At 39.9% G+C, this 27,205-nt stretch overlaps 2 protein-coding genes across 5 annotated transcripts in view; one reads left to right on the top strand and one right to left on the bottom strand.

Moving 5' to 3' along the window:
- MED12L (mediator complex subunit 12L) overlaps positions 1-27,205 on the top strand; it is a 317,920-nt gene that overhangs the window by 182,280 nt on the left and 108,435 nt on the right. The window lies entirely within an intron of this gene.
- GPR87 (G protein-coupled receptor 87) lies at positions 5,299-26,495 on the bottom strand. 2 transcript variants are annotated; one of them, XM_025880391.2, is made up of 3 exons: positions 26,252-26,495; positions 10,592-10,723; positions 5,299-6,357 (listed from the first exon to the last, which is right to left on the bottom strand). In XM_025880391.2, exons 2-3 carry the CDS (start codon positions 10,623-10,625, stop codon positions 5,315-5,317), a joined length of 1,077 nt encoding a protein of 358 aa, XP_025736176.1. In that variant the 5' UTR covers positions 10,626-10,723; positions 26,252-26,495; the 3' UTR covers positions 5,299-5,314. The 2 variants fall into 2 exon arrangements, with proteins under 2 accessions (XP_025736176.1, XP_073736479.1); XM_073880378.1 differs by having other exon boundaries at positions 10,592-10,642.

Below are 27,205 nucleotides of genomic sequence, written 5' to 3'. Positions count from 1 at the left end.
ACTTATATTAAGAATGTTTGCCTATGAGGGGCGCCTGGGTGGCTCAGTCGTTAAGCGTCTGCCTTCGGCTCAGGTCATGATCCCAGGGTCCTGGGATCGAGCCCCGCATCGGGCTTCCTGCTCCACGGGGAGCCTGCTTCTCCCTCTCCCACTCCCCCTGCTTGTGTTCCCTCTCTCACTGTGTCTCGCTCTGTCAAACAACTAAAATCTTTAAAAAAAAAAAAAAGAATGTTTGCCTATGAAACTGTTTGAAATAAAGGATTTTCCAATGTAAGTCCATATCTTGAGTTTTCAAATGAGAAGAAAAAAAGAGTTTGTGCTCTAACAGCTACGTTATACCATTGTTGTCATTTCATATGATTTCTTATCTCATCATCATGCTTTATAAGAGAAACTGAACATTCAGAATATAAGTTGCCATTTGAATACCCAGAGTTTCTTAATAAATTAAAAATTTTAACACTGACTTGTTTCTTTTCCTCTTCAACTCTAATATGATTTTTTGTACTTTTGGAAACTACAGATAAATCATGTTTAATTAAAAATTTTGCTGCATGTCAATTAGGAAAGAATAATCAATATTTATAATGTTTTCCCCATGAAATCCTGTGTATTTTAGCCTGTTCAGCTTTTTTTTTTTTTAAGATTTTATTTATTTATTAGAGAGAGACACAGCGAGAAGAGGGAACACAAGCAGGGGGAGTGGGAGAGGGAGAAGCAGGCTTCCCACTGAGCAGGGAGCGCAACGCAGGGCTCGATCCCAGAACCCTGGGATCATGACCAGAGCCGAAGGCAGATGCTTAACGACTGAGCCACCCAGACGCCCCTAGCCTTTTTAGCTTTTGTCCTTTTTACAACTGTAAGATAACTTCTTGTAGGTTTTAATTACTCTTTTCAAACATTTCCATTGTACATTTTTCTAGGCAGCTCCAGGACTTGTGTGTGTGTGTGTGTGTGTGTGTGTGTGTGTGTACATAGCACTGAAGATGAGTGAAGAAGACCGTAGGGAAGGGATAAGCCAGGTACATGCTCTATATAGGTCACAGGTTTTCTTCAGCTTTCATGAACTTTACCACTAGATGGTGATAGAGGGCTAGGGGGTATGTTAAATAATTCTGCATTTACCAGATGCTTGTATTACCCTGAAATTTGAAAATGTTTGATCCTAACACATATTTGCTTTTAGAATTCACTTCGGGATATTGAAATATTATTTTACTTTTCATCATGATAAAGTGTACTCTTTAATCCCCATTCCTTATTTCCTCCACAATCGCCCCCCACCCTTCTTCCCTCTGGTAGCCCTCTCTTTGTTCTCTAGAGTTAAGTCTGTTTTTTTGGTTTAGCTCTCTCTCTGTCTCTCTCTCTCTCTCTCTATTTTTTCTTTGCTCATTTGTTTTGTTTCTTAAATTCCATATATGAGTGAGATCATATGGTATTTGTTTTTCTCTGACTTATTTCTCTTAGTATTATACTCTAGCTCCATCCATGTTGTCCAAATGGCAAGATTTCATTCTTTTTAATGGCTGATTAATATTTCATCATGTGTATGTACCACATCTTTTTTATCCATCTATTGATGGGTACTTGGGCTGCTCCCATAATTTGGCTATGGTAAACAGTGCCAATAAACATAAGGGCGCATGTATCCTTTTGAAGTAGTCTTTTGTATTCTTTGGGTAAATACTCAGTAGTACAATTCCTGGATCATAGGGTAGTTCTATTTTTAATTTTTTAAGGAAACTCTGTACTCTTTTTCACAGTGGCCATGCCAGTTTATATTCCCACCAACAGTGCAAGAGGATTCCTTTTTCTCCACATCCTCACCAACACTTATTGTTTCTTGTGTTTTTGATTTTTGCCATTCTGACATGTGTGAGGTGATCTTATTGTAGTTTTGATTTGCATTTCCCTGATGATGAGTGATGAGCATCTTTTCAATTGAAAGACTATTTTAAATACCCTGTTGCACACAATTTTTTTATATGATATGTCCCTAGTAAGTATTTATTAATTTCTTAGCTGTTGTATTAATGGTGTTTAGTCTGGGGGAAAACCAAACCAGGTCTTATAAAATTTAAGTGATCCCCAAACTTTATTTTGTCTTTGTTTTCTTATTTTCTTTCCATAATATATCACATTCTTTATTTTTTCCTAGTAGATCAGATTTCCTCATGGTGATTATAAATTTCTTTCTGTTTAGGCTGTGTTCTCTTTGGCACACATGTGTGTGCACATGCACAAACACAATTTTGCCTTAGGTATTTAATATAAATTTATGGATTTTCATAGTGACTATTCCCTTGGTGCTTTCATTGAGAAACAAAATACTAGTATACTGTATGGAAATGAGATTAGAGTGATGTAAATGGTAAATGAATATAACAGAGTAGTAACACGCACACCAGAAGATTTTCTACAAGATCAGTTTCTTTGAATTTAAGTTTTAGGAAAAATAGAAAAATTTCTTTTCGAAAATTCTTTGAATATGTTTCTTATCTGCATAAAAGGAAGAATAACTATGTTATTTATTGCTGTATGAGAGGATCTTGAAATACTGAATATAATCCAGAAAGTTTAAGAAATTTTAGATTTCAGCTTATTTTCAGATTATCAATAAATTTTTAAAAATTTATTATTGAGAGAGAGGAGAGGGAGCATGCGATTGTGGGGAAGGGCAGAGGGAGAGAGAATCCCAAGAAGACTCCCCACTGAGTGTGGAGCCCAGCGTGGGGCTCAGTCTCACCACCCATGAGATCATGACCTGAACTGAAATCTCTAGTTCAGACACTCAACCAACTGAGCCATTATGTGCCCCCAGATTATCAATTAATTTTTAAAAGTAGCCAAAGGAGAATTCTTGTTTTTCTTCAATATTAATGTCACATTTTTGTATTAACTTCTGATACTAGCACAATATTTTATATTATTCCTATCGATATTTATCTTACTAATGTAGGTGAATCATTCTTGGTTGTCCTGCAGAACTATTTTTTTGTGACTACAACGTGGAGATTGGTGTAAAATATAAACATTATGATTTTGATGTTTTTTTGTAACATGACTTTTTAAAAAATTGGAATAATGCTCTCCCAGTTTATTTCCCTAATCCAGTGTGTTAAGATGTCCCATTGACTTACTAATATTATTTTAGAGAATAAAACCACCATCACATTAAATGTGCCCACTAGCTAACTATACATCAGTCTAATTTTAGAAACATTAAAATGGGATTGAAAATATTTTAAGGTCCTCTTAGAATTGAGGCCTGAATTTAGAGGATTAAATGAGGTATAGGGTGGAGAAGTGTTTGTTAATTCTGGAGTGCTAAGTGGAGCCATTTGATGCTATTAAAGATGGTACCTTCTTAGTTTTTTGGAGGGTTCTATGGTGACTATGCATTTAACAGCCTATACCTACACAGTGAAGTGGGTGGTATCATTTTGAGATTTTTGACTGGGAGCTGTGACATAGTAGAGAGAAATAGGGGATGGAGAGGATAAGACATATTATTCCGAGAATATTTTCCCAGCCACACTGTTGGTTCTTCTTTTTATATAGTGTAGCTGTAACTCATCTTGGGCATTATGGGGAGAATTGAGGAAGGAATTAGCCTTTCAAAGTGCCTTTTCACATTAGCTGATCTAAAACATAGTTAATCTTAATCTAGCTAGTGGTACACAATGGGGGTTTGGCAATGCAAGTGACCAAATGAGGTGTGTATTAATTCATGTACTAGAGTGCCCCTGGAATTTATGGAATTGGAATCTTAATGGAGAGATGGAAATTTCGGTAGAGGTCCTCAGATCATTCTTTTAACCACTTTGCTGCCAATCCCTCTGCCAAGCCTGACTCACCTACTAGGAATTTAGGAGTGCCCAAATTCTGTTCGTGTACTATATGATGGTAGTCATTGTCGGGCGAAGTGATTCTTGTGCCCTTATTTCTGTTCAGTTTAGCTTTTAGAATTATGCAGATAGTTTACAAGAGTTTAATAAAGTATTGCACTGTGTTATGCTTGTGTGTGCTTTGTCTCTAGTAGCCACATTGTCCTCTTTTTGTTGGCCAATTGGCAAACACGCCTTCGGTTCTCCTGCTTTAATGCTTGCCCAGTTCCTCATACAGTGTAACAAATCAGGCACCTAGTATTCAAGCAGCGGATGCATTTGAACAGAATGAAAGCTCAAGGGTTTATCTTGAAGAAGAAAATCTTCTAAGATTTAAAACGTTACCCTTGTGCTTTTTTTTTGGCTTAATCTGTTGCACTCTACCTTCCAATTTAAGGTAATATTTTTAAACTAATGAGAACACTGTTAAAGGTAGATAATAGCTTAAAGGAAAGACTATTTTGCTAATAGTTTTTCTTTTCCTTTTAATTTCTTTAAATAGGCTCCACACCCAGCGTGGAGTCCAACATTGGTGCTTGAACTCACAATGCTGAGATCAAGACCTGAGCTGAGATCAGCAGTCAGATGCTTAATCAACTGAGCCACCCAGGCACCCCAGGTTTTCTAAAATAAAGACTATTAAATGAGTTTTTGACAAGCAACATATATTTGATTATTAACTAAGCCTCCATGTTCTCTTCTCTACCCTTGCACCATGAGGATTTAGCAGCATAGCAATATAATAATGGCAAACATAGTGTATTATCGAAGATCCACTTGTCCTAATAGTCACACTTTTTCTCTCTGAAATAGCCTGAGTTTTTAAAGTCAGTTAATTGAATTTAATCTTTGTGAAACACATTGCTCAAAAAATACAGTCGAATCTTCTTCCTGCTACCTCGTACCGCACACTACAAATCTTTTCTAATGTGCGTAGACGTTGGTAAATACAGTGAAGGGATGATGTTTAAAGGTCGTACATATTCACAGATGGAATGACAGAAGGCCTAGTAATTAATATGTACCCAGTTATATCAGAAATAAATGAACCCACATCCTAAACCTTATAGCTATGTAGTTTCTCTCTCCTTTCTCTTCTCTCCAACGTGGCTCCAAAGCAGCATTTCCTGGTAGTTGGCTGCAGGGAGCTGGGGTTGCCACGGTGTTCTCTGCCTCTGCAGTTTGTGCCTGACACCCGAGTCATGACCCTGCCACTTGGCTACACTCCACCTCTCTCTTACCTCACTTTTGGGGCATGCCTTCATGTTGTTTCTCTTAGTTCCAAATTATCCCCAACTTTCATACCATTTTTATTCTCTTTTACCCATATTTTGATAGGCTGACACGAGGATAATCAAAAGAAACATTTATTTACATTCTGTACACTTTGACTTCAACAAATTAGGAGGCTTCATGGCCTTTAACTCCTACACATCTGTGTAATCATAATATATGCGGACTTCCGATCTTCTGACACTTTGCAGTGACCTGATGCTTTCGCTCCTGGTTCTGATATTTGATTTCTTGAATAGCCTTCTTGAAAATGACCTACACATGAAAAAGTAAATTATTGGATCCAGGCACACATTGCACGCAGACAAGAAAAGTGTCATTTCTTTGCAGTAATACAGAATTTTGTGTGCAGATTCATCTAAATGTCTGTCTAAGTGACTGAAAGTGAAAGGAATTCTGCACAAGTGATAGGGTAGAAAGCAGGTGAAGAACACTGCCACAACCACCCGTATGCTCTGGTTATGTTTCCGCTTTCGGCTTGACTGACTTATAAATTGCCTGCTGGATTTATGGATGTACCTGGATATGGCTATGTAACATCCAATCAGGATCACCAGCACAGCCACGAACAAGCAGCTGTTGACGTAAATGACGGCTTCATGCCATTTGACTCCTAAGGGACTTTTAAGTTTCATGCAGTCATGAATATTTTCCTTGGTTAGTTGGCCATTTGTTAGAATGATGTTTGGCAAGGACAGAACAGCCATGATCACCCAAACACAAATAGATAAGACCTTCGTGAAAGTTATGCTGTACATGCGAGAGTCCCCAAATGGCTTTACCACCTTCAGATAGCGATCGATGCTTATGAGCCCAAGAAATACGATGGAAGTATACATGTTTGCATAAAATAAAACTGAAGTGTATCTGCAGAGGATAAACTTGAAGTACCAAGGTCCAAATCCTGCATCATGCACTATTCGAAATGGAAATGTTAGCGTCATTATGAGGTCAGCAACCACTATGTTTTTGAGATAAAATATGAAGCTGGTTTTATTCCTAATGTGGAAGAAGATCCACACGGCTAGACCATTCAGCAAGATGCTTGCCACAAATATAATGAGGTAAAGCACAGGCAAGACGATAGTGTCAAATTCGTTGTTAACAGTGATGTTCTTTCCGGGTCCATAGCTCATGTTACTTGGAGCGTGACTCCCTTGGCTGTGCAGCTCATTATCTGTAGGAGAAGTGGGGAGACATCATGTCAGAGCTTCACATGTGTGCCGCACAGACTGCTAGTCTCCCTTAATAGGCGACTGCTATTTTGGGCAAATTAAAAAATGTCTTAGCAATTTAGCTAGTTACTATAGTGCATTTTTAATGTTTTGAGTGACCAAAGTATTGGTGGCCTCTCTCCCAAGTCCTCATCCCCTCCCCCCAGACACATACACACCGAGGTACCTTGAGTGTAAAATGTGGTATTTCTGGTTCTTTATGCCAGTCTTTTGAAAATGAAGATTAATATACCCATGACAATTATCCTGATTTTTAATTTAGTGTTTGATATCATTACAAATAGAATCAGTAAAATCTGGGGGCAGAAAATTGGGTTTTCCTATAATGAAAATAAAAGGGCTAGCACTGGCTAAGGTTGTCTTTGGCACACTCTCTGAAATATCTTTTTAAAATCTCTCTCAGTTTTAAGCTGTTTAATCATCAGTAATTGAGAAAGAGTAAAACTCCTGGGTGATTTTGAGGTTTTTGCCCATGGGAAAATTTAAGAGCCTTTAGGGACCATTGTTAGGAATAGAAACAAAAATAGGTAGTTGTTAATAGATAAGTTTATTATAATGGAGGACAACTTGTCTAAAATAATTCTAGGTTGATGCCTATTTTTATTTACAAGGCTACATTATACCTGTTGCACTTAGATAAAAATTTTAAACCTTTTTTTTTTTTTTTTTTTTTTGGAATTTTTAGTTCATATTGTTAAAGGCCTGTGCCATACCACTCTTATCACATAATCAGGAACATGGTGTGTAAGCCTCTTGTTTATGTGGCAACCATGCAAATGGGTCTTGTGCATCTCCTACTGAGGGGAGCGAAATCGACGGACAGCTGTAGCTTAGGGCTGAGTCCACCACCATTTTCTTGCTGATGGATGCTTCCCACGGGCTGCTCCAAGTCGGTAACTGAGCACAGGAAGGATCCTAAGACAAGACTTTTCCCGGGACAGAAGAGTTTCCTCTGACAAATGACTTTGGCCGGAAGACTCATGAGTCTGGTGAAAACTTTCTTCATGCTGTGCTGTAGTGTGAACCTTCCTATTCAACCTCCTGGTTCCCCTCTCTTGCAGAGGGATCAGACTTGAATTTCAGTCTGCAATCCCTTGCAAACCTATCCCCCAATAATAAATCTCTTGGCCATCCAGTTACATTTTGTCATCTGCCCTTTTTTTTTTTTTTCTTTTAAACCTGGACTAACACAATTTTCAAATGAACTTTTTGGGATGTAAGTTTAGATAGAAGGTCATTACTGAATTTTTACTTCTCACTAATCATGTTTACTATAATTACAGTTATGTTTTGGAACAATATTGTTTTAGAGGTAACAATATTAATTTTGCCCTCATTTCCCTATATAACAGGCACTGTATTATATATTTTGGTTTCCTTCTTTGAAGAAATGAAACAGGGAAGATACTTTGATGATTATAATCCAAAAACAGGTTCTTAAATTGCTGCCTAAAATTTAAGTGTAGGCTCCTCCCGAGTAACCTTGTACACTTTCTAATTCTTTTCCTTTTATTCCCTGCTACAAGTGTTTTTTAAAAACTGGTTTTCCTGGCTGAAATATCCTTACACAGGCTAGTAATTTATACCTGGACTAGCCTGTTAGGATGAGACCCATAGTATTATTAAGCTTTATAAGTTTAAAATGCCTGATTCAGCTGCCATCTATGTTATCCTTGCCAGTTTCAAATATTGTCTTGAACAGTATCATTTAGGCCTATTTTAACTTAATGAAATGTTGGAAAATTGGCTGCTGCTGCCCCACAAGATCCCCATCAGCATCCATGTTATTAGAAGCTTTCTAAGATGTGCAGTTTTACCTGGGTTAAGAAAGTGCTTAAATTAATTTCTTCAATTGAACTATTAGCAGACACTTTCATCTAACCCAGAATAGAACCGTGTGGGAAATGGAGAGAGGACAAGTAAGTTTTCATCAGGATAAGGGGTCCAGCCAAGGGACACAGACTGAAAAGGGGTAGCCACCTCATATCCTGATACGGTGGCTGTGCTTTACAACAATGATGAGTGGTTTTCAAAGCCGTTATAAATAGAAATAGAATTTTTCGCAAACCATAGCATGCTTGCCATGGAGTATTTCAGCCCGAGTGTTGCCTCACTGGATCTACTGTGCATATCCACTGTGGAATGGAAAGACCCATACTTCCCGGGGTTGGTTAAGGATTGTGTGTCTGCTCAGTGCGTCATTATATTTTTAAAGTTTGAATTGTGTGAAGAAGCACTCTTACTAAATGATGATTTACTGATCAATTATTATTATTACAGATGGAGTCTTAAATCAGAATGTCAACAATTATACTTCACACATACTCTGTCTCATAAATGGCGAGTATCAAGCATGAGTGGCCTTATTCCACAGTGGTTACTGTGGCTTTGCGAATCTGGTGTTCAGCTTGTTGATTATGTCACCTCATAGTATTTGCTTCCTTAGTTTATGTATAGGATTAACATTTTGGAATAGAGGACTTTTTAATTTAGTAGGATAAGCCTGGGCTTAGTTATTTCTTCATTCACAAATTCCACATTTATAATGCAGCTTAAGCAAATTAGTGGTTAAACTTGTTATGGGTTACTTTATGAAACAATATGGTAGAAGAGAGGGAAAAAATGGTTTGTAAGCAGGAAGAACCATCTGTGAGTTGCTCTGGAAGGCTCTAAACTTCATATAGAGAATTTTCTCTAATTGATTTTTTAAAGAATCAAGTCTATGTTATATTCTTCTATTATTTCTTCTCTTCTGTGTCATTGCCCCAATTTTTTTCCAAAGCTCGTGGGTGTGCTCAGAAGCATTTCTGTGCCCAGTATTCCTGCTCAGGAACAATGACCCTTAAAAGTATGTGGCTCTTCACCCAGGCCGTTTTATCATGTTGTTCTTCACTGTCAAAAAAAAAAAAAAAAAAAAAAAAAAAAACTTGGCAAGGTTAGGGAAGGCTTTTAATGACAGGTAGCTTGGTGATTCAATTAAGAAAAATTAGAAGGTGTTTTTACAGTGTAAAGGCTATTTTCTAACACACTCCTTGTTTACTAGGACATTATTACCTGAATTATTTAGCTCAGAGCTTGATACAGAATGATAATTGAGGGTGAAGATTTCTCTCCTGCTCTTCCTCCACCAACTCCTTTTAAATTAGATCAACAAAGGCAATGACCTAAGAACTAGTTCTATAGTAAATTAACATTTGGTACCCGCCTGTGTGTGAGAGAGGTATTGTAGTATGGGTGTTGAGGGTGTGGGATGGACTGCTGTGCTGATGTGTTGGAGAAATGCATGGGGTTTGTATTCATACATAGCATTAACCACATGTGACTACTGTACTGGGCAGGGCAGAGAAAGGGCATTGGTGTCGTTGCAGAAAGTCCTATTGGACCGTGCTGGTTTAGTCGCTTTGTAACCTTGTAAAAGGAAATAAACAGTAGCCATTTTGCCAGATCTCCCAAGAGTTAAATTCTCTGCAAACATTATTTCCAGGACAGTCTCTAGTACTTTAGTAGATGTTCACTCTGTAACTTGTCATTAATTACAATTTGTCTCAATTGCAGCCACCTAATGAATGATAGAGTGGTGAAGCATCTTGGTCCTTTTGCTTTCTTTTGCTTTTGGTGTAGCTGCATTATTGCTCATTGGGGCGTGTCCCTCTTTGGCACAAAATGTGAAAGTATCAACAATATGTCATTGCTCTACCTGCCTGGTAGGAATGAAACACACAGGTCATGCAGATTACAGGGTGTCACTACCATGGCACAGCTGCCCTTGTGTGGTCATTGTTGAAATAGTTACCCAGCAGAGGAGGAAGATGTGGTCTTTGGCCTCCTGGGAAACCTCAGTGAACCTTAATTTTTACACTATTACCCCTGGAAAGAAATAGGTATTTTAGTTTGGGTATAAAAATCTTCCACAAATGTTAATTTAATCTTTCTTGTCCCTTTTGAGATGGTCTGTAGATGAAACAAAGCTTAGAATTAAGTAATAGCAAGTTAAGTTTCTCTCAGTGATGCTGATCTACCTGTTTGCTGTTTTATATTTAATGAAAGGCCAGGCTAAATGCTGATTTATTATGCTAATTGGTTAAGTGGCTGATAAAATCCCCAATTTGTCATACAGTATAAATAACAGTTATTGATCAAGGAAGATTTTTCTGTGCATTTTTTCCTATGACTTACCTGGTAATTTTGCAAGTGTCAGGTTGAGCCCCATTCTTCAGTTGTGATGGACTGTAAGCAAAAATACGTGTCAGGAAATACTTGGGGATGACTGAGGGGAGGGTTCGGCACAGGTTATTCCTGGCTTGAGTCCTGGGCCAAAAAAAAAAAAAGGGAGGGATTAGGAAGGAATATGAAAACAGTAATTTGATCGATCTTTCTTTCTCTCTCTCTCTCTCTCTTTCTTTTTCTTTCTTTCCTTCCTCTCTCCCTCCCTCCCTCCCTTCCTTCCAAAGCTTTATTTATTTTAGAGAGAGAGTGGGGGCAGGGAGAGGGGTGGAGGGAGGGGAAGAGAGAGAATCTCATGCAGACTCCCTGCTGAGCCTGACATGGGGCTCCATCATGACCTGATTTAAAATCAAGAGTCAGATGTACAACCGACCGAGCCACCCAGGTGCCCCAATCTTTTCTTTAAAAAATGGATGTATATCTTTCACAGTTCAGAAAAGGCATACTCTTTGGATACAAACAGCTGTGTCACAGGAAGAGTTGCATACTTTTGTGTCCTCTTTCAGCCTGCCATGGAGAAAGGGCCGTTTCTGTGTATGCTGTCTATCTGAATGCCCATGTATGGCCATGGGAAAGTTATTAATGTCTCTGTGACTCAGTGTCCTCATCTCTGAAATGACAGTCATAATAATCATATTACAAGATTGTAATAAGGATTATGTGAAGTAGTCCAAAAGACAGTTATCAGAACCTAGGTCTAGGAATGCACTCAGGACGTGGTAGCTTATATTTTCCCATCCCTGCTTCTACTGAATTCCTTTTCCCCCCTTAACCTGAGCATATAATAAATGCATCTGTGATGGGACTTATGTGCAATTGGAAATTGTTAAAAAAAAAAAATGCCTTTTTTTTTTTTTTTTAAATCTAGCACTGATATATGTAAGCATGTGTTATAAGCTCACATCCTTTTAGTACCCTATTCTTATGATCTCTGGGGTTCGGGGCGCCTGGGTGGCTCAGTCGTTTAAGCGTCTACCTTTGGCTCTGGTCATGATCTCAGGGTCCTGGGATCGAGTTCTGCGTCCAGCACCTTGGTCAACAGGGAGCCTGCTTCTCCCTCTGCCTCTATTCTCCCTGCTTGTGCTCTCTCTGTCTCTGTCTCTCTCTCTATCTCTGTCTCTCTGACAAATTAAAATCTTTAAAAAAAAGTAATAATCTCTGGGGTTCTAGTTCTGGGTTTACACTAACCAGCTGTGTGACCTCTCTCAAGTCACCTGACCTTTCTGGAATTGCCCTGAAGAACCTAGAAAATCCCTGTTAGGACTCTAATTTATGTGAGCCAGCTTCTATGATTTCCTCAAGCATAGATTTCCCTTAAGAATTTAATGATTTGAATGTTTGTTTTGTAAGTCCCTGTATTTCTCTGTGATAACTGCATTCCATCCAATCTCAAAGTGTGATTAGGAATGAGTAATTTAATTGGGCTTGAGTGATGGGCATGTGATTTTGGCTAAATTCCTGAACTCTTCCAAGCTTCAGATTCCACACATTTTTATAAAGATTAACTGAGATCATATGTGCATGTATCAATAAATGCTGTAATCAGTAAATGCTGTAAAACATTTCCCCCACTTCTCCTTCAAGCAGCCCTGTCTGTTCTGTGTTTTCTGGCTTCTCTGAGGTGTTGATAAAAGAAGAAATCTTGAGAACTGTTTTGGCAAGTGTGCTGCTAAAGTCAAATGGTTTTATGGAATGAATGGTTTGCTATAGGGGAAGTCACACTATTGCTCATGAAACCATGTGAGACTCTAATGTCTCTTTACTGATGTTGCTCACATACTGTACAGCTGCAGAGACCCCAAGTAACCTCATCTCCTTCAAGTACAACGCAGATTTCTGGCTGGTGTAAGCAGTTACATTGGCTGAGTCAACAGGGAAAGAGCACTTTGCAGGCAGAAGTGTATTGAAGAATTTGGCAGCAAATGGAGAGGCACTTGTTTCTTTATCTTTTACTTTGCCCTTCTTTTCTGTTCCCTAGTATCACATGATGTTTAGGTGCTTTAGGTGCTAGATTTGATAGTAGATGGATAAAAATGGCTTGAAAATTTTTAGTAAAGATTCCTTTCCCTGCCTAAATCCTCTCTGAGAATTTAGGTACCATATCCATGCCTTATGTTGAATCACTAAAGTGTGTAGTACTTAATCAGTGCTAAAAAAGTATTTTTTTGGTTAATAGAGCATAGACAATGATTAGGGCTCTTAAAGAGTCTTTCCTTTTTGGGTGCCAATGTGGAAGGATTTTTAGAGTAAGACAAGGAGGTGAAACTCTACTTTGTTTTTACTTATTAAAGTTTACCAGGAAGAATGATTGAAGCAGTTTGTTTTCTAATCTCCATAATAATGATCCTTGGATTCAGTAAAGCTTTTTTTCCCCTCAAATCAAGCTTCTTATGGGAACATTTCCTGAAGTTTGCCTGACAAACACATCTTGATTTTTACATTTCTCTCTTCCCAAGTTACGTTGGTTTTCTTCCTCTTGGCTTCCCGTATTATCCCTTACTCAGTGACAAGAATGCCAGTGTGGCTTACCCCCACTGGAAGAGGAGCAGTGTCTAGAAGTGGGTCAACCACAAGCAGCAACAAGAGAGACAGCTCTTAAGGAGGACCCAGAAAAGAGACTTGGGAAAAATATTTAAATATCACATTTCTGATAAAGGATTTGTATTCAGAATAAGCAAAGAACTTTTATGACTTCCTAATAAGAAAACAACCCAATTAGAAAATAAATGATCTAAAGATTTGTATAGACATTCCACCAAGAGCACATGAAAAGGTGTTCAACATCATTAGTCATTAGGGATATTTAAAAACCCACAATAGGATGCTATTTCTTACCTACCAGAATGGCTGTAAAGAGGAAAGAGAATATCAAGTGTTGCTAAGGTTGTGGAGAAACAGAAACTATTATACAGTGGTGGTGGGAATTTAAAATGATATGGCCACTTTGAAAACAGTCTGGTAGTTTCTTAAAAAGTTAAAACTGAATTTATCATACAACCCAGCAATTCCATTCATACGTATCTACCCAAGAGAAATGAAAACATATGCCCATGCAGAGACTTGTATGCAAATATTTTAGTGGCATTATTCATAAGAGCTGAAAGTTGAATCAACCTAAATATCGATCGATGAATGGTTAAACAAAATGTGGTATAGTCATACAGTGCAATACTACTTTGCAATAAAAAGGAATGAAATGCAGCTATAATATGGACAAATCTCAAACATTTTGCAGGGGAAAGAAGCCAGATATGAAAGACTATGTAACATTTAGATGAAATGTTCAGAAAAGGCAACTCTATAGAGGTGGAAAGATTAGGGTTTGCCTGAGCTCTGAGGGTGGGAGTTGAGATTAACTGAGGCTATGATGGGTCTTATTGGTGGGTGATGAAAACTGGATTGTGGTGGTCGTTGCAAAACTATAAATTTTTTCTAAAAAAATTATTGAATTGTATGTTCAAAATGGATAAAAGTTATGGTATATAAATTATATCTCAATGAAGTTAAAAAGGGCAAAAGAGTGCGCAGAAAGGAAGAGGAATACAAATAGGCTAGCAACTCAACAGCACAATAGATGGGTTTTCAGGGCGCCTGGGTAGCTCAGTTGGTTAAGCGATTGCCTTCGGCTCAGGTCATGATCCTGGAGTCCTGGGATCGAGTCCCACATCGGACTCCCTGCTCAGCAGGGGGTCTGCTTCTCCCTCTGACTCTCTTCCCTCTCGTGCTCTCTGTCTCTCACTCTCTCTCTCAAATAAATAAATAAAATCTTAAAAAACAAATAGATGGGTTTTCAAGACCAGGAGAGGTACATAACAAGGTACATAACAGCACATTGCCTGTCTTCTGTTATAGGAGGTAGTGAAGTGCAAAGTACATATGTGTCTGCCCTTAAGGAGTTGAGCATCTAGCTGAGGATCTAGAAGTAAAGAGAACACTCAGTACAGATGAGAGGTTCGGGATACTATGGAAATAGGGAGGTGTACTCTGATGAGGGGAAGTGGGAATCAGGGAGGTTCTATGGCTGCAGTGATACTGGTATTGTGGCAGGTTTGCTGAAGGTCCGATGGGAAAGGAGCATGTGCAAATGCTGAGTGTGGCCAAAGAAGCTGCAGTAGTCTGAGGATGATGACAATATTGAGTGATGGAGAGAAGTGACAAATTTGAGGTATGTTGAGGAATTAGTGGCTGCGGATGTTGCTGAAAATTGAGAGAAGGGGGTGTTGGTCTCCCAGGTATTTGGGATGTTAGGGCCAAAATGAGAGGAGGGTCGCATGAAGGGATCAGTGGAGTTCAGTTTTTGATTTCTTGATTTCAGGTTGCTCACGTATGTTATTCCTGTGATGTCTACTAGGTAATTGAAGGTGCAGGGCTGGAGCTCAGAGAAGTACTTCTGGCTGGTGATACACATTTAAGGTCAACAGAGGATCAGTTACAGAAAAAGCTATGGGAATGGAATGAGATTGCCCAGGATGAACCTATACAGTAGAGCAAGAGCGAGAATGGGACAGGGCTGATGTAGATGCTTTTAAGGAGCAGTCTTAGGGAAGGGGAAGTGCCCGAAGGAGTGGCCAGAAGAGAGTAATGTCATGTGAACTGAGAAGAGAGTTTAAGAAATGAGAAGCTAAGACTCATTTTATCCTGCAGGGAAATCAAGTGATAAAGGACAGCAAATTGCCATTGGATAGGATTCAGTTAATAAAGAGGTCACTGTTCATCTTTGCTAGGGCTGCACGTGTGGTATTCTGTGTGTGTGTGTGTGTGTGTGTGTGTGTGTGTATGTGTATGTGTATGAATGTGTCGGGGTGGGGGTAGCATAGGGCAAAAGCAGAGGCCTATTGACAGAGGGTTGAGTAATGTTTGTGAGGTGAGGAAGTGAGGGAAGGATTTCAAAGTAAGCGTGCCTGTGATGGGAAGGAGAGAAAGGGTGGGAGGTAGAGAGGTACAGGACTGATGGAAGATTTTGTTAAGCTTGCGTGGCTTTTACAATGATATTTCCTTGCTTGGCTTAAAGAAAAAAACAAACAAACCAACCCTTGCCCTTCCTCCTAGCCAAGTATGGTAACAGCACGTTGGAGTGCTAGGTTTCAACCCCAGCCCTCTTACCTTCCAGCTTTCTGACCCTCCCATTTCCTCATGTATAAATGAATACGATCCGTCCCTTATAGGCTGACTGCAAGGTTAGAATGAGACTATTTATGATGAGGCAGCTTGCCTAGCTGCACAGGGTAGGGGCTGTCTTGTAATTGTGTCATAGGGACACGATGGAATCTATTTGGTGAGTAATAGGTTGGACACAAGGCGAACCAAGTTCTTGCCACCTTGTTTATGCTGATACTGTTATGTGGTTTGTGGTCTCAGCCACCCCGTGAGGAGCCATTTGACTAATCTTTTCCTCTAAGAGCTTGCCCTTTCTTTCAGTTGTCTCTGAGCCTCATCTGCCTGCCTTCTCCACTTGAGCTGCAGGGCTCCCCGTGTGGTTGACTTCAGAGCATCCTGTGCATGTCCCAGCGCCTGCAGGGTGTTGCAATGAGGGTTGCTTCAGCGGTAGTAATGGCTTGCTTCCAGGACCTTGTTCATGGGCGGGAATCCTGTTGTACCACCTCCTGCTCCCCCAGCTGAGAGCTGATGCAACCACTCAAGAATGTGATGTCTGTGGTAGGCCCAAGCTTCACAGCCATTCCTGAGGTTAGATGGTATCAATGCTTAGAGACCTGTTTTTTTTCTTCTTCTTCTTTTTTTTTCAGCCACCCATTGATATTCTCCTTTGACTTTTTTGTTAACTGTTGTTTGTCGTAAGCTGGCTTTTTAAGTGCGGGTGGTGGAAAAGGACTAAGGTGTTCTGAGTGTCTCGTTTATCTTAGTCTTCGGACTAGTTGCTTAATGTCTCATACAGTCTTCAGAGCAGTTCTATGACCTAGGCGCTTTATTCCCTTTTCTTTCCCCAGGCGGGAAGATCCGAGGTTCAGACACATAATTAACTTGCCCTGACTCACATGGCGAGTAATGGGTAGAGTCAGCGTTCAGCTCAGATCTGATTGAAACTGAAGCTGCAGTTCTATTATACTGCTTAGGAATAAAAATGAAGAACGATTCTGGAGCTTACTTTTGGAGGGTAGGAAGTGGTGGAGAGTAGGGGTAGGGTTGTTTTCCCCTGTCCAGCTGGTGAAGGAACTGCTAATCTTCTAAACTGGAGATCTCATTTTGTTTGGCCTGAACAATGTTGAAAACATCAAGAAATTTCACATAACCCAGATTGGGATCCTGTCCTGAAAAATGAGATCTGCGAACAGTGAGCGTGAACAGTCCAGCCATATTAGCTGCCTCTTCCTGATGGGAAGTGCACTCCGGTGTATCGGCTCACAGCATTCTCTGTTGACATCCCTGGGCCTCCTCACTTGGGAGTATTACCTGTCTGTCTGATCCTGCAGATACTTAATTTTGTAACCTTTGGTCCATTTATCATTTAATCTTATGGGGCTACATTTGAACTATATGGATCATCAGATGTTCTGTTTAAATTATAAAGTATATTTTTCTTCTTCTTCCTCTGCCCCCTCCCTACTGAGTCCTGAATTTTCTTGCTTTAGAGACCATAGTTTAGCATTCTCGCCAAATGATTTTCCTTTTACCTCTCGGCAACCCAGAAAAATAGTGGTGAGAGATCTTAGTTAGCTCACACCTGAGAATTATTGTCACAGTTGAGCTTTTCTCTGTGCTTAGTCCTGGGCTGGGGTCTTTAAGCAAAAACCTCACTGCTTATTCTTAAACTGCTTTTGTTGGTGGGAGAACTGAGATTCTGGGTCCTGAGGAAGAAAGGTTATAAATGGTGGCGTAGAGGCTCGCACTCAGGTGCACTGGAAGTCCAGCCCTCTGCTGTCTCCCTCGAAGCGTAACGGGAGGACTAGGGGAAGGATCAGCATCCAGGACTGCTGAACCGCTACCACATAATCTTGTTCTTAACATTCACTGTGTTCGACCTCAGTGTGCTTGGCAAGCCCCTTGTGCCTAACTGGGGGAAACCCGCCGCAGCAGGTGTACCCACTGGGACACAGCTGTGCCTTCATTCTCTCTGGCTGCACGGGGTCTCCTTATTGCTCTTCTGATCAAGATCTGCAAAATGAATGCCAGTTAAGTGCCGGCTCCCTGGTTGCAGCTATTCATCGTTTTGTGGAGTGATTATTTGGTGGCAGCCATTGTCTCTGTCTTCCACCTTCCGGTCGTTTTTTAGAGGCTCATATCCAAAATTGTGAGAATTTCAGATCTTAGAGAAAAGAAAACTTTTCTACTAAGTTTTCTAGCTAAGCCAGTAGCTCATAATGGGAATACTGCTGCAGTATCCTTAAATTTCAGTGGTAAAGATGTAATGCTCACCAAAACATCTAATATGAAGTTTCTGATGAAAGGTACAGCCTCTCTTACATATGGAATTGCCTCTAACCCAAGAATCTTTCCCAATTTAAATTTGGGGGTGAGGAGGGAAGGAGGGAGGTAGTGAATGAGAGTTTTCCAACACTGTTAACAGCTTTCCTGGAGGCCTTGGGAAAGAAACAAGTTATCTCACTGGGTACAATTTACTTGTTTTTTAAATAAAATTAGGCCACTGTTGTCATAGGGCACTTCATTATTGCATGCTTGGAGTCACATCCCAAAGGTATTGGAAGGCAAAGCACACAGTCGTTCATTCAGGTTGTTCAGGTACTACTCTGAAGTTCTCTTTTCAAAGTTGCACTTGATATCTATAGCCTAAAATTATGTATATTTTGGTTCACATTGAGATTTAGCATATTTGGGGGGGTTGACCTCTAACCACTTGTTTTATAAATATTTGGGAGTGATGGAAAGTGGGTTGTAAGCTCCATGAAGGTAAGGCTTGTGTCTAATGCTTCTTCATAATCTTAACCCCAAACCCGGTTATTCCCTTTGTACAGGAGAGGAACCTTATTAGTGAGATTGAACAACTTGCTCAACATCACCCACAGCAAGAGGCAAAGCCAGGAAATGAGCTTCGATTGTTGTGACCCCAGAGCTTCTCTGCTCTGCCCCTTGGCTTGATTAGTGGAAGCTCAGAAGTAGCCTGGCCAGTGTCTTAGACCTCAATTGAGTGGGCGGGTATTAAGTTTTTGACTCAGTATTTAAGTCTGTGACCCTGGACAAAACATTGTACCTCTCAGAACTTGAACTTGCACATCTTTGAAATGAGGAAAGTAATAAATGCCTGGCCTAGCTCCCAAAGGTGCTTTGAGAAGTCATGAGATAATATTTATAATGTCAATTTTATATTGTAGGTACTACAATAATATAAGGGTGTAACTCATGGCAAATAGGTTTTTTTCTGCCCAATAATACAATTTTTATTAGTCATACGGTTAAATTTTACAGTTTAGGGAGTTGAAGTGTATATTTTTATTTTCTGTTTAGGCAAAGGTTGGATTCTGCATTATTGATATATTGGAGGCTGGTTAGAGAGGTTACAGGCTGTAGTTTCAATAACCAGAGTAATGGTTTTAAATGAATATGTGGAGCCAAATATATTTCAAATAACTTCTGGTTCCTTAAAAAAAATTTTCTCAGAATTTATGATCCCAGGTCAAGTGTTTAGTTTGATTACCATCCTGAAGAAAGGAAGAATGTTTTTCACAAGCTTAGGAGGATGCTATTCCTTGTTTCAGAAAAGTCATTCCATAGCTTAAGCATTATACTTAAGAGTTCACGTTATTCTTCCTGGTGATGGTGGTGGAGGTGATCGTCACCTTTCTAATAAGGTCATCATTATGGTTTTCTAGCTGTGGATAAGGGGTAGGTATTAAGTAGAATGGATGTCAGGTTAGCTATCCTAATTCTTCAGATCACAGTTTAATCAAACAGTAATGTTGTTTAAATTAATAGAATAAGACCGATTCCTAAGAGACATGTCCTCCTTCAGTTTCCTTCCTTACCTTCATTTGTAATTTAAAAACTCTTTAATGAGGTCTTCAGTACTAGTGGATATTTCACATTTTTATCAGCATCAAACCCTGTTTCTTATTTTGTCCTCTTGTAAAAACAAGAAATAAATTGCCCACTCCCCATACATACGTAATAAAAGGATCTGGCATTACATATAATTAATTTCATGTATGTGTGTGTGTGAAAACACACACATATGCACACATGCATTCACACACATGTAACATTTTCTTTAAAGTGATTCCTACTATCAGTCTCACTCGCATTAATTGCCGTATTTTTAGAACAGTGATTCTCAAACTAGTGGGAATATTTGAATCAAAATAATTCTGGGTTGATGTATAAAGATGATAAGTTGCTCAACTAGGAGAAATAAGTAATCTATCTGTATTATTATAATATTTGTCACATGTGTTTTCTTTTTCCTCTGCCTGTCATATTTCCTTCCGTTATAGCCCTCACTAGCTTTCTGTCTTGTATAGAACACCTTTCGATCCCCTTTCTAGGTACCCTGGTGACCTGATCTTGTCTACCTGCCCACTTTGCAGCTCCCATGCTCCTGCACCAGACCTTCCTTATCTGTCTCTCCCTCATCCACTGGGCAGGCTTTCAAACCTCACTCATCTGCCACCTCTTCTCAGAGCCTTCTAGGTTTTCCCCTACACTGTGTCAGTGCTCCTCAGTCCCTAGTATCTGCCTGGCTGTTCATATCTCTAGCTGCATTGCATTTTCCTTGTTTGCCTGAATGCCTGAGCATCTCTGAATCCTATCTCCAGAGTCCAGCAGAGTACTTGAAGACACAGTGTGAAGCTCAGGAAACATTTGCTTTAATGTTAGGCTCTCCTGGAATGTGGCCTCCTGTGACCTAATCTGATTTTAGTGGAAATCTTGCCATTTTTATCTTCATGCATATCTTCTTTTGCCATCTGAAGTAAAAGAGTACAACCCAGGGAGGGCCGAGAGAATAGGAACTGGCAGCTGATCTCATGTAAGACATGGCCAAAGACCAGGAGGAAGGCTGATCAAACACTGGTCCCCTGATGTTTCTGAACAGCTCAGTCTGAAGTAAGGAGACTAAAGTGGAGGGTTACAAATTCAAATATAGCCCCATAGGTCATGTCAGTGAGAAAAGTGAGCCAGATCTAAGACGAAATCAACAGTAGCAGTAGGCCAATAAAACACAGCTAACAGCCAGAGCGTCGGGGGGGTGATCAGCAGGGCTGGGGACTGCATGGTCTGGGGGGTGCTGCTGCACTCTTAGGCTCTGGATTGTTGCCACACAAGTGTGTGCATCAGTTGCTACCAGACTATTTGATTTATAAGAAAAATGGGTTTTTATATAAAATTACATGAATTTTAAATTATGGATTAATTTTGTTAACCCACTGGGCAGACCAAATAAAGCTTGTCTGTGGGTTAGAGTTTGTGACATCTCATTTCATGGTGGGGCTGTGACAGACCTCTCCTTGGGGTTTCTGTTCATGCCTTAGTGGGACCGAGAGCCTTGTTACCGGATTCCTGCTCCAAACCTCTTCCTCATTTTTACCAGTTTCCCCTTAGTATTTTGAACTGAAATTGATGAGTTTGTAAGACAAGCTTTGAGACAGTTTATAGGATTTCAGAATTGAATCACACTGTATTTAATTTGGGGTGAATACTCTTTCAAAGAGCTCTAAAGTTTCTTCTTCCTTTTTGCTGATGTATTAGGTTGAACCGCATGGAAATATTATTTTTATAGGTCAAAATGATGTTTTCATATAGTTCAACCTAATAAGCCTATCACTTGAGAAATTTTGATTTTTAGAATATATTATTGCAGCATGAATTAAAATGTTTTAGGGAAAAGGGAATATTTGTGTTGAATAAATACAACGGAAATACCTGTTAAATAGTGATCATAATATGCTGCTGCATGAATATCATAGTTACATTTTTGATGGCATCCACTGTTCTTTTATTCATTCATTTTGCTGCATATGGTGTGGGTACTACATAGACACTTTGACACAGTGCAAGACTTTATCTTCTTTAAAGTTTCGGCTGTGTAGACCTTTTAGAATGGTTGAAACAGCCAAAAAATACTTGTAGCTGTGATGATTTAAGGTGTTGTATGTTGCTGTGAGCCCTGAGTAGCCACATGGTACCCAGTTATGATATGAAGGATTATCTTTGTAAGGGCATCCAGTAAGCAATTAATTTTGTAGTTGTTCTAATTTCTCTTTTAGCCAGTTTATCTAAATCGGTTTGAGAAGACTATTGATGATTTGTTTTCATTTTCCTTTTTAACCTTTGTGTCTGGTAGGTAGAAGGAGGAAGAGGCTGGGGCAGGGAGGCCATCCATCCCAAAAGGAATGTGGCAGGCCCTATGGTGCCTGCAGTCTTGAGGCAGCTCATGTCCACGTGTTCCTTTCTTGCATCTCTTCTGCTAGCTCTCTGCCCGAAGCCACACAACTGAGTGCTAACAGCCCAAGTGTTCTCTGTTACCACTTTTCTTCAACTAGATCAGAAGCATCTTTAGTGCAGGGACCTTCAATTATTTTATTTCAGCCGTCCTCTCTTAAATTGGCTTCTGCAGAATTTGACCCTACTCTCTGTCCTCTGGAGAATTGCTCATGGTGGGGCTGTAACAGTATCTCTGACCTGGGAGTAAGTTCAGGCTATTGGCTAACATTCCTCTGGCAACAGAAAAGTCTGTGTTTCTATCTTGTTAGGCAAAACAACAACAACAACATTAATAAGAGTAAGAGTTTGGCAAATGCTGGCTAATACTATTTTGTAGGTAGGACAGTTCTGAATTATTCAGATACATTTTAAGTTATTAAGAAGACATTGGATTCAAGTTGGAGATCTGTCATTTACTTGGGCAAGTTACCTAACTCCTATGCCTCAGTTTTCTTTTCTGTAAAACATTCATCATTGGATTGATTTGACAATTGAATGAGGTATTACCACAATATTACCTCATTTGATCCTTATAGATTGTTTTATTGGTGCTTGGCATATAGTAAGAACTCACTATTTCAGTGCTACCTGGGTATTAGTAAGAGCAGTACAGCACCCCCCCCCCCCTTTCAAATAAACTGAGGCTTAGAGAGCTTCCTTCAGCAGACAGGTGAGTACGAGTGCCCAGGTTAACACACCTAGTGAGAGACAGAGTGTGGATTTAAACATAAGTCAATCTGTGTGTTGTGCTTTTGACTGTTCTGTTGCTGCTGCTTCTACATGAACTGGGGGTTCATGTGCTGATTATAATGTGATGTCTCCTTTGGGGAAACTAGGAAGTAAAGTAGCTCCATAGTAGCAGGCTGTCATGCACCCCAGACAGTCCTTTATCTCCTACAGTCAAGTAGTACAAGAAATAAATCACAACTCTATATTATTTTGCTTACAAACTATGCACAAAAAAGAGGTCACTAATAGCAAATAGTGAGTGCATTTACTGAGAACTTGCCAAGTAGTGACTAAGAGCGTGGTTGACTGCGGATAGACGGGGTTCAGGGGCACAGCTCTGCTGCCCACTTGTATACCTGTTCAGCTTCAGTTTGCTCAGCTGTAAAATGGAGGTAATGGCAGTATACACCTTACAGATATGTGAAGCTGTTTCTTTTTTAAAAATATGGATTAAAATATGTAGGGCTCTTGGGCATATGTTAAGCTATCAATGTATGTCATGATTGTTGTTTTTGTATTACGACTACAAGGGCAGTTTGTGTCATATGAGTTTTATCTAATACATTAGAGAAAGTCATTTAAGGAGTTACCTTCCCTTTCCAAAATGATAGAAATTTTTATCAGAAATTGCCTTATTAAAGAGTTACTGATACAAATGAATGACTTAATGTAATGTCTTATAACAAGTGAAACTTAGTGCTCTTCTTCAAATGCATTTTAGTGTGAATTTTTTCATCTTTGGTTAATAAGAATGCTAATGAAAGATAAAATATGCTACTTCATACAAGATGGAAAACAAACTCTATTCTGCCCAATTTTGCCACATAAGAGGAAGAGTATTTAGAAGTTGTCACCAGGTCAGGGGCGCCTGGGTGGTTCAGTCGGTTAAGTATCTGACTCTTGGTCTCTGCTCAGGTCTTGATTTCAGGGTCAGGAGTTTGGGCCCCTTGCTGGGCTCAACACCCAGTGTGGAGCCTACTTAAAGAGAAAAAAAAGATTGTCACCAGGTCAGAAAGGAGCTTGGCTTTGACCATTGGCCTGAAGCAGAATGGTTTGAGTCTTGTTTCTTGTTCACCCTGATGTTTTCCAAGTGGTTCATCTCAACTACTTTTTTTTTAGGTTTTATTTTTTTTTTAGTTGTAAACTAATTTATTTTTTTTAAATTTTTATTTAAATTCTAGTTAACACATAGTGCAATATTGGTGTCAGGAGTAGAATTCAGTGAGTCATCACTTACATACAACCCTTAGTGCTCATCAAAACAAGTGCCCTCCTTAATGCCCATCCCCCATCTAGCCCATCCCCCACCCACCTCCCTCCATCAACCCTCAGTTTGTTCTCTGTTGTTAAAACTTTATTGTTATGGGGTTTTTTTTTCCCCCTTTTCTCCTCCCCCCCCCCCCCGAAATCTCATCTACTTTTTAATCACAAGATTATGGTTGCCTCTGCTCTCCCCTCTCTTTCAGTGGTCACAACTACAAGAACTGTAGGTGGCCCTTGTGTTTGTATTAATGAACAGCTTTCTATCTGAGAAGTGGGAGCAAACTGTATTCATCTCCATCTTGGAGAGGGAGAATCTGGAACCTAAGGAGGTTGGGATTTGATTAGTATTATGTAGTTGGCTGGGACCCAAGTGGAGCAGTCAGTCCTCCTTATCATGTTTGGCTCCACCCAGTGTCCCCTCCAGCATTCGTTTGTTTGATCCAAGTCTTGGTTCTTGATAACTAATCCTAGTACCTCAGCATATCACCTGGATTGTGGGAATCTAGAGGTGCAAGAGCCCTCTAATGACCATCCAATCTGATCCCCTCATTTTACTGTGAAGGATGGCAGCAAGCTCCTGGGGAAGTAAGAGCCTTGCCCAACTCACTCTGGTAACTTCTGGCACAGTCTTCACCCAAACCCTGGTCATTTTGCTGTGAGTCCTGGCTTTTCTGCCCTAAATCAAACTACTGTCCCTTGCCTGTGCACAGAGCATCTGTCCTGGAGACTGTGGACTGCTCCCGGGCGATCTTACCTAGATTTCACCTCACTTCTGTCTTGCCCTCACCAGGACAGGCTTTGAGGGAATTTTATGGGTTTTCCTGGTTTTTCTGTTTAGAGGCATACAAAGAACGAATGACCATTCTTGTCTCCTCTATGTTAAACTTCTGTGGCATTTTCAGAGTACAAGGCAAACATGAAATATGTTTTGTTCTTGAAGGAAGTGAAACCCTAAGATATCAAGGAAGGAAGAAAAGCAGGCAGACTCAGAAGAGGGCATGCACCCTGGTAACCTAAATCAAAATATCAATTCTCATTTAGTCTCCCTTCACCCACCCCCTTCGCCGAGTGCAGTAATCCCTCTCAGCACACTGTCTCTGGCGAGGAAATTTCCCCTTATTTAGCCTCTTCAGGAAAGTTATGATTTTCTGACTAATTACTCCCCCTCTCCTCCACCCCTGGCCTACATCCTTAAATACAGTATTCAGGAATCTAACTATCCCTCCAGCCACTCTGCCTTCACCCACATATACCAAAAACACTTTTTCACCAAGTAGGTGTTGGAAATGATAGTCTTAGCAAAGGGTTTTGCTGAAGGACTAAGAGAATCTCCTTGATTCCTGATTTCAAGAAGGAAAGACTTTTGTTAACCTCATACTGGCAGAGGTAATAATGATATAAAATATGTTCAGTGTCTGGCTCTCCCTTCCCCATACGGTTGGGGTAATATAAAGGTCCTTAGTAGATAAATGTTAACCTAATGAATCAAAAGTCACCCTACTTGCAGCTCACCTATCTTTTCAAGTCTTGATTATAAATTCGACAAGTTCAAATCTCCATGCTTGCTTTTTGTTTTCCTCAGGGAAGCAAAAACTTCCTACAGTTTGAATGTGAAGCAGAACTAAGGTGTTGCAGCCTTTTGTTGGGAGCCAGGCGGTTTTCTCAGTGCCTTTCTGGACATGTTTTAACATGATCTCTGAAGGACTTGGAATGAGGATTGCCCTGTTCATTGTGGCACAATGAAAAGATTGAGATTCCTTTATCAAAATGAAGCAATTTGGACAGAAAATCATCTTTTTTCTTTTAGTCTCTCCTTTTTAAAAAAAAAAAAGTGAATGAAAGATTATGGAACAAATGTACATTTTAGGTCTTGAGAAGCAATTACAAGAGACTGTGGATTTTACTCATCGAATACAGTAAATGTGATAAAAAAAATTTTCACTTAAACATAAGGGATTTCCAAGTCATCGTTTCCACATTTGAAGTCACAATACACAATTTACATTTTCCGCCCGCCCCAGTTGGAAACAGTGAAGCTCCATGAAGAAACATATGGCCTCCTGTTTGGAATGTGGTGCCTCCCAGAGAAGGAGGACTTAAATGATCTTATTCAGTTAGTATTCTCATTTCTACTTTTTCTTCAGACCTCAGATTTAAGCAGAAGGATAGTCAGTGCTGTGTCCTACCAACCACAGCTTTTAAGAAAATTAAAAAAAAATTTTTTTTATTTACCTTTCATTGCGGTGTCTGGGTGTCCATTCACCTGATACGGTGTCTTCAAGTTGAAACAGGCTTCTCAACTCTAATTAAGAATAAGCCTTGAAACTATGGTTGACAGAGAAGTGGGTTTTCTGGCACAGCATGAAAAATAAGCATGTTTCTCCCCTGTCGGAGAAAGTGGGTTCTCCCCCTGGGCCCCTTAAGAGTGTCCTTTGAGGCACCCTTTCAGATTGTCCTGCTCCGAACAACTGGAGCAACTTGCTCTCTTGCTAACGTAAGTGACTCACATCTGAGAGCAGGTGAGATTTGTAGACTGGGGAAGAGCATTTCCTGAACTTGCAAGAATCAGACGGTGATTCACCTGAAGGGAACACGGAGGGCCGGAGCTCAGAATGCCGGAGGACTGTTTAAGGAGGAGGAAATGAGGTCTCAGGTTGGGGTTGGCCCCAACTAAATCACTAAATCAGTCCTAGTGTTTAGGTCATTTCTGTCTTTTTTTTTTTTGGTGGGGGGTGGAGGAGCTTCCTATTGCTAATTAGAAAATACGCATACAGCCTTTCTGCCGATTAAAGCTAGGATTAAAAGGAATCAATATATTTTATGAAAAACAAATCCTTTAAGATATTATTCTGCTTACTGTTCAAAAACTAAAATTGAAATGTGCTTATACTTGTGACTGAAAACATTGGAAACCTGTTGGCTTACTCAAGAATCTGATGAGATCTGTAGACCTATTTTTATATATACACAAATGTCAGTATTCGAAATACTTTAAATAAATTTATTGTGGGGATGAGTTCTCACCCAATCCCTTGAATTCCATTTTTAAAGACAAAATAACGGGCGCCTGGTTGGCTCAGTTGGTTGAGCATCTGCCTTCGGGTCAGGTCACGGTCCCAGGGTCCTGGGATAGAGCCCTGCGTTGGGCTCCCTGCTCAGCGGGGAGTTTGCATCTCCCTCTCCCCA

Source organism: Callorhinus ursinus, unplaced genomic scaffold, assembly GCF_003265705.2.
Source record: "Callorhinus ursinus isolate GAN/ISIS: 27379988/994484 unplaced genomic scaffold, GSC_fseal_2.0 scaffold1, whole genome shotgun sequence".
In the NCBI taxonomy this organism is placed as follows: Eukaryota; Metazoa; Chordata; class Mammalia; order Carnivora; family Otariidae; genus Callorhinus; species Callorhinus ursinus.
Note: the sequence above shows the minus strand (reverse complement) of the source record. Positions and strands in the feature narration are given on the sequence as shown.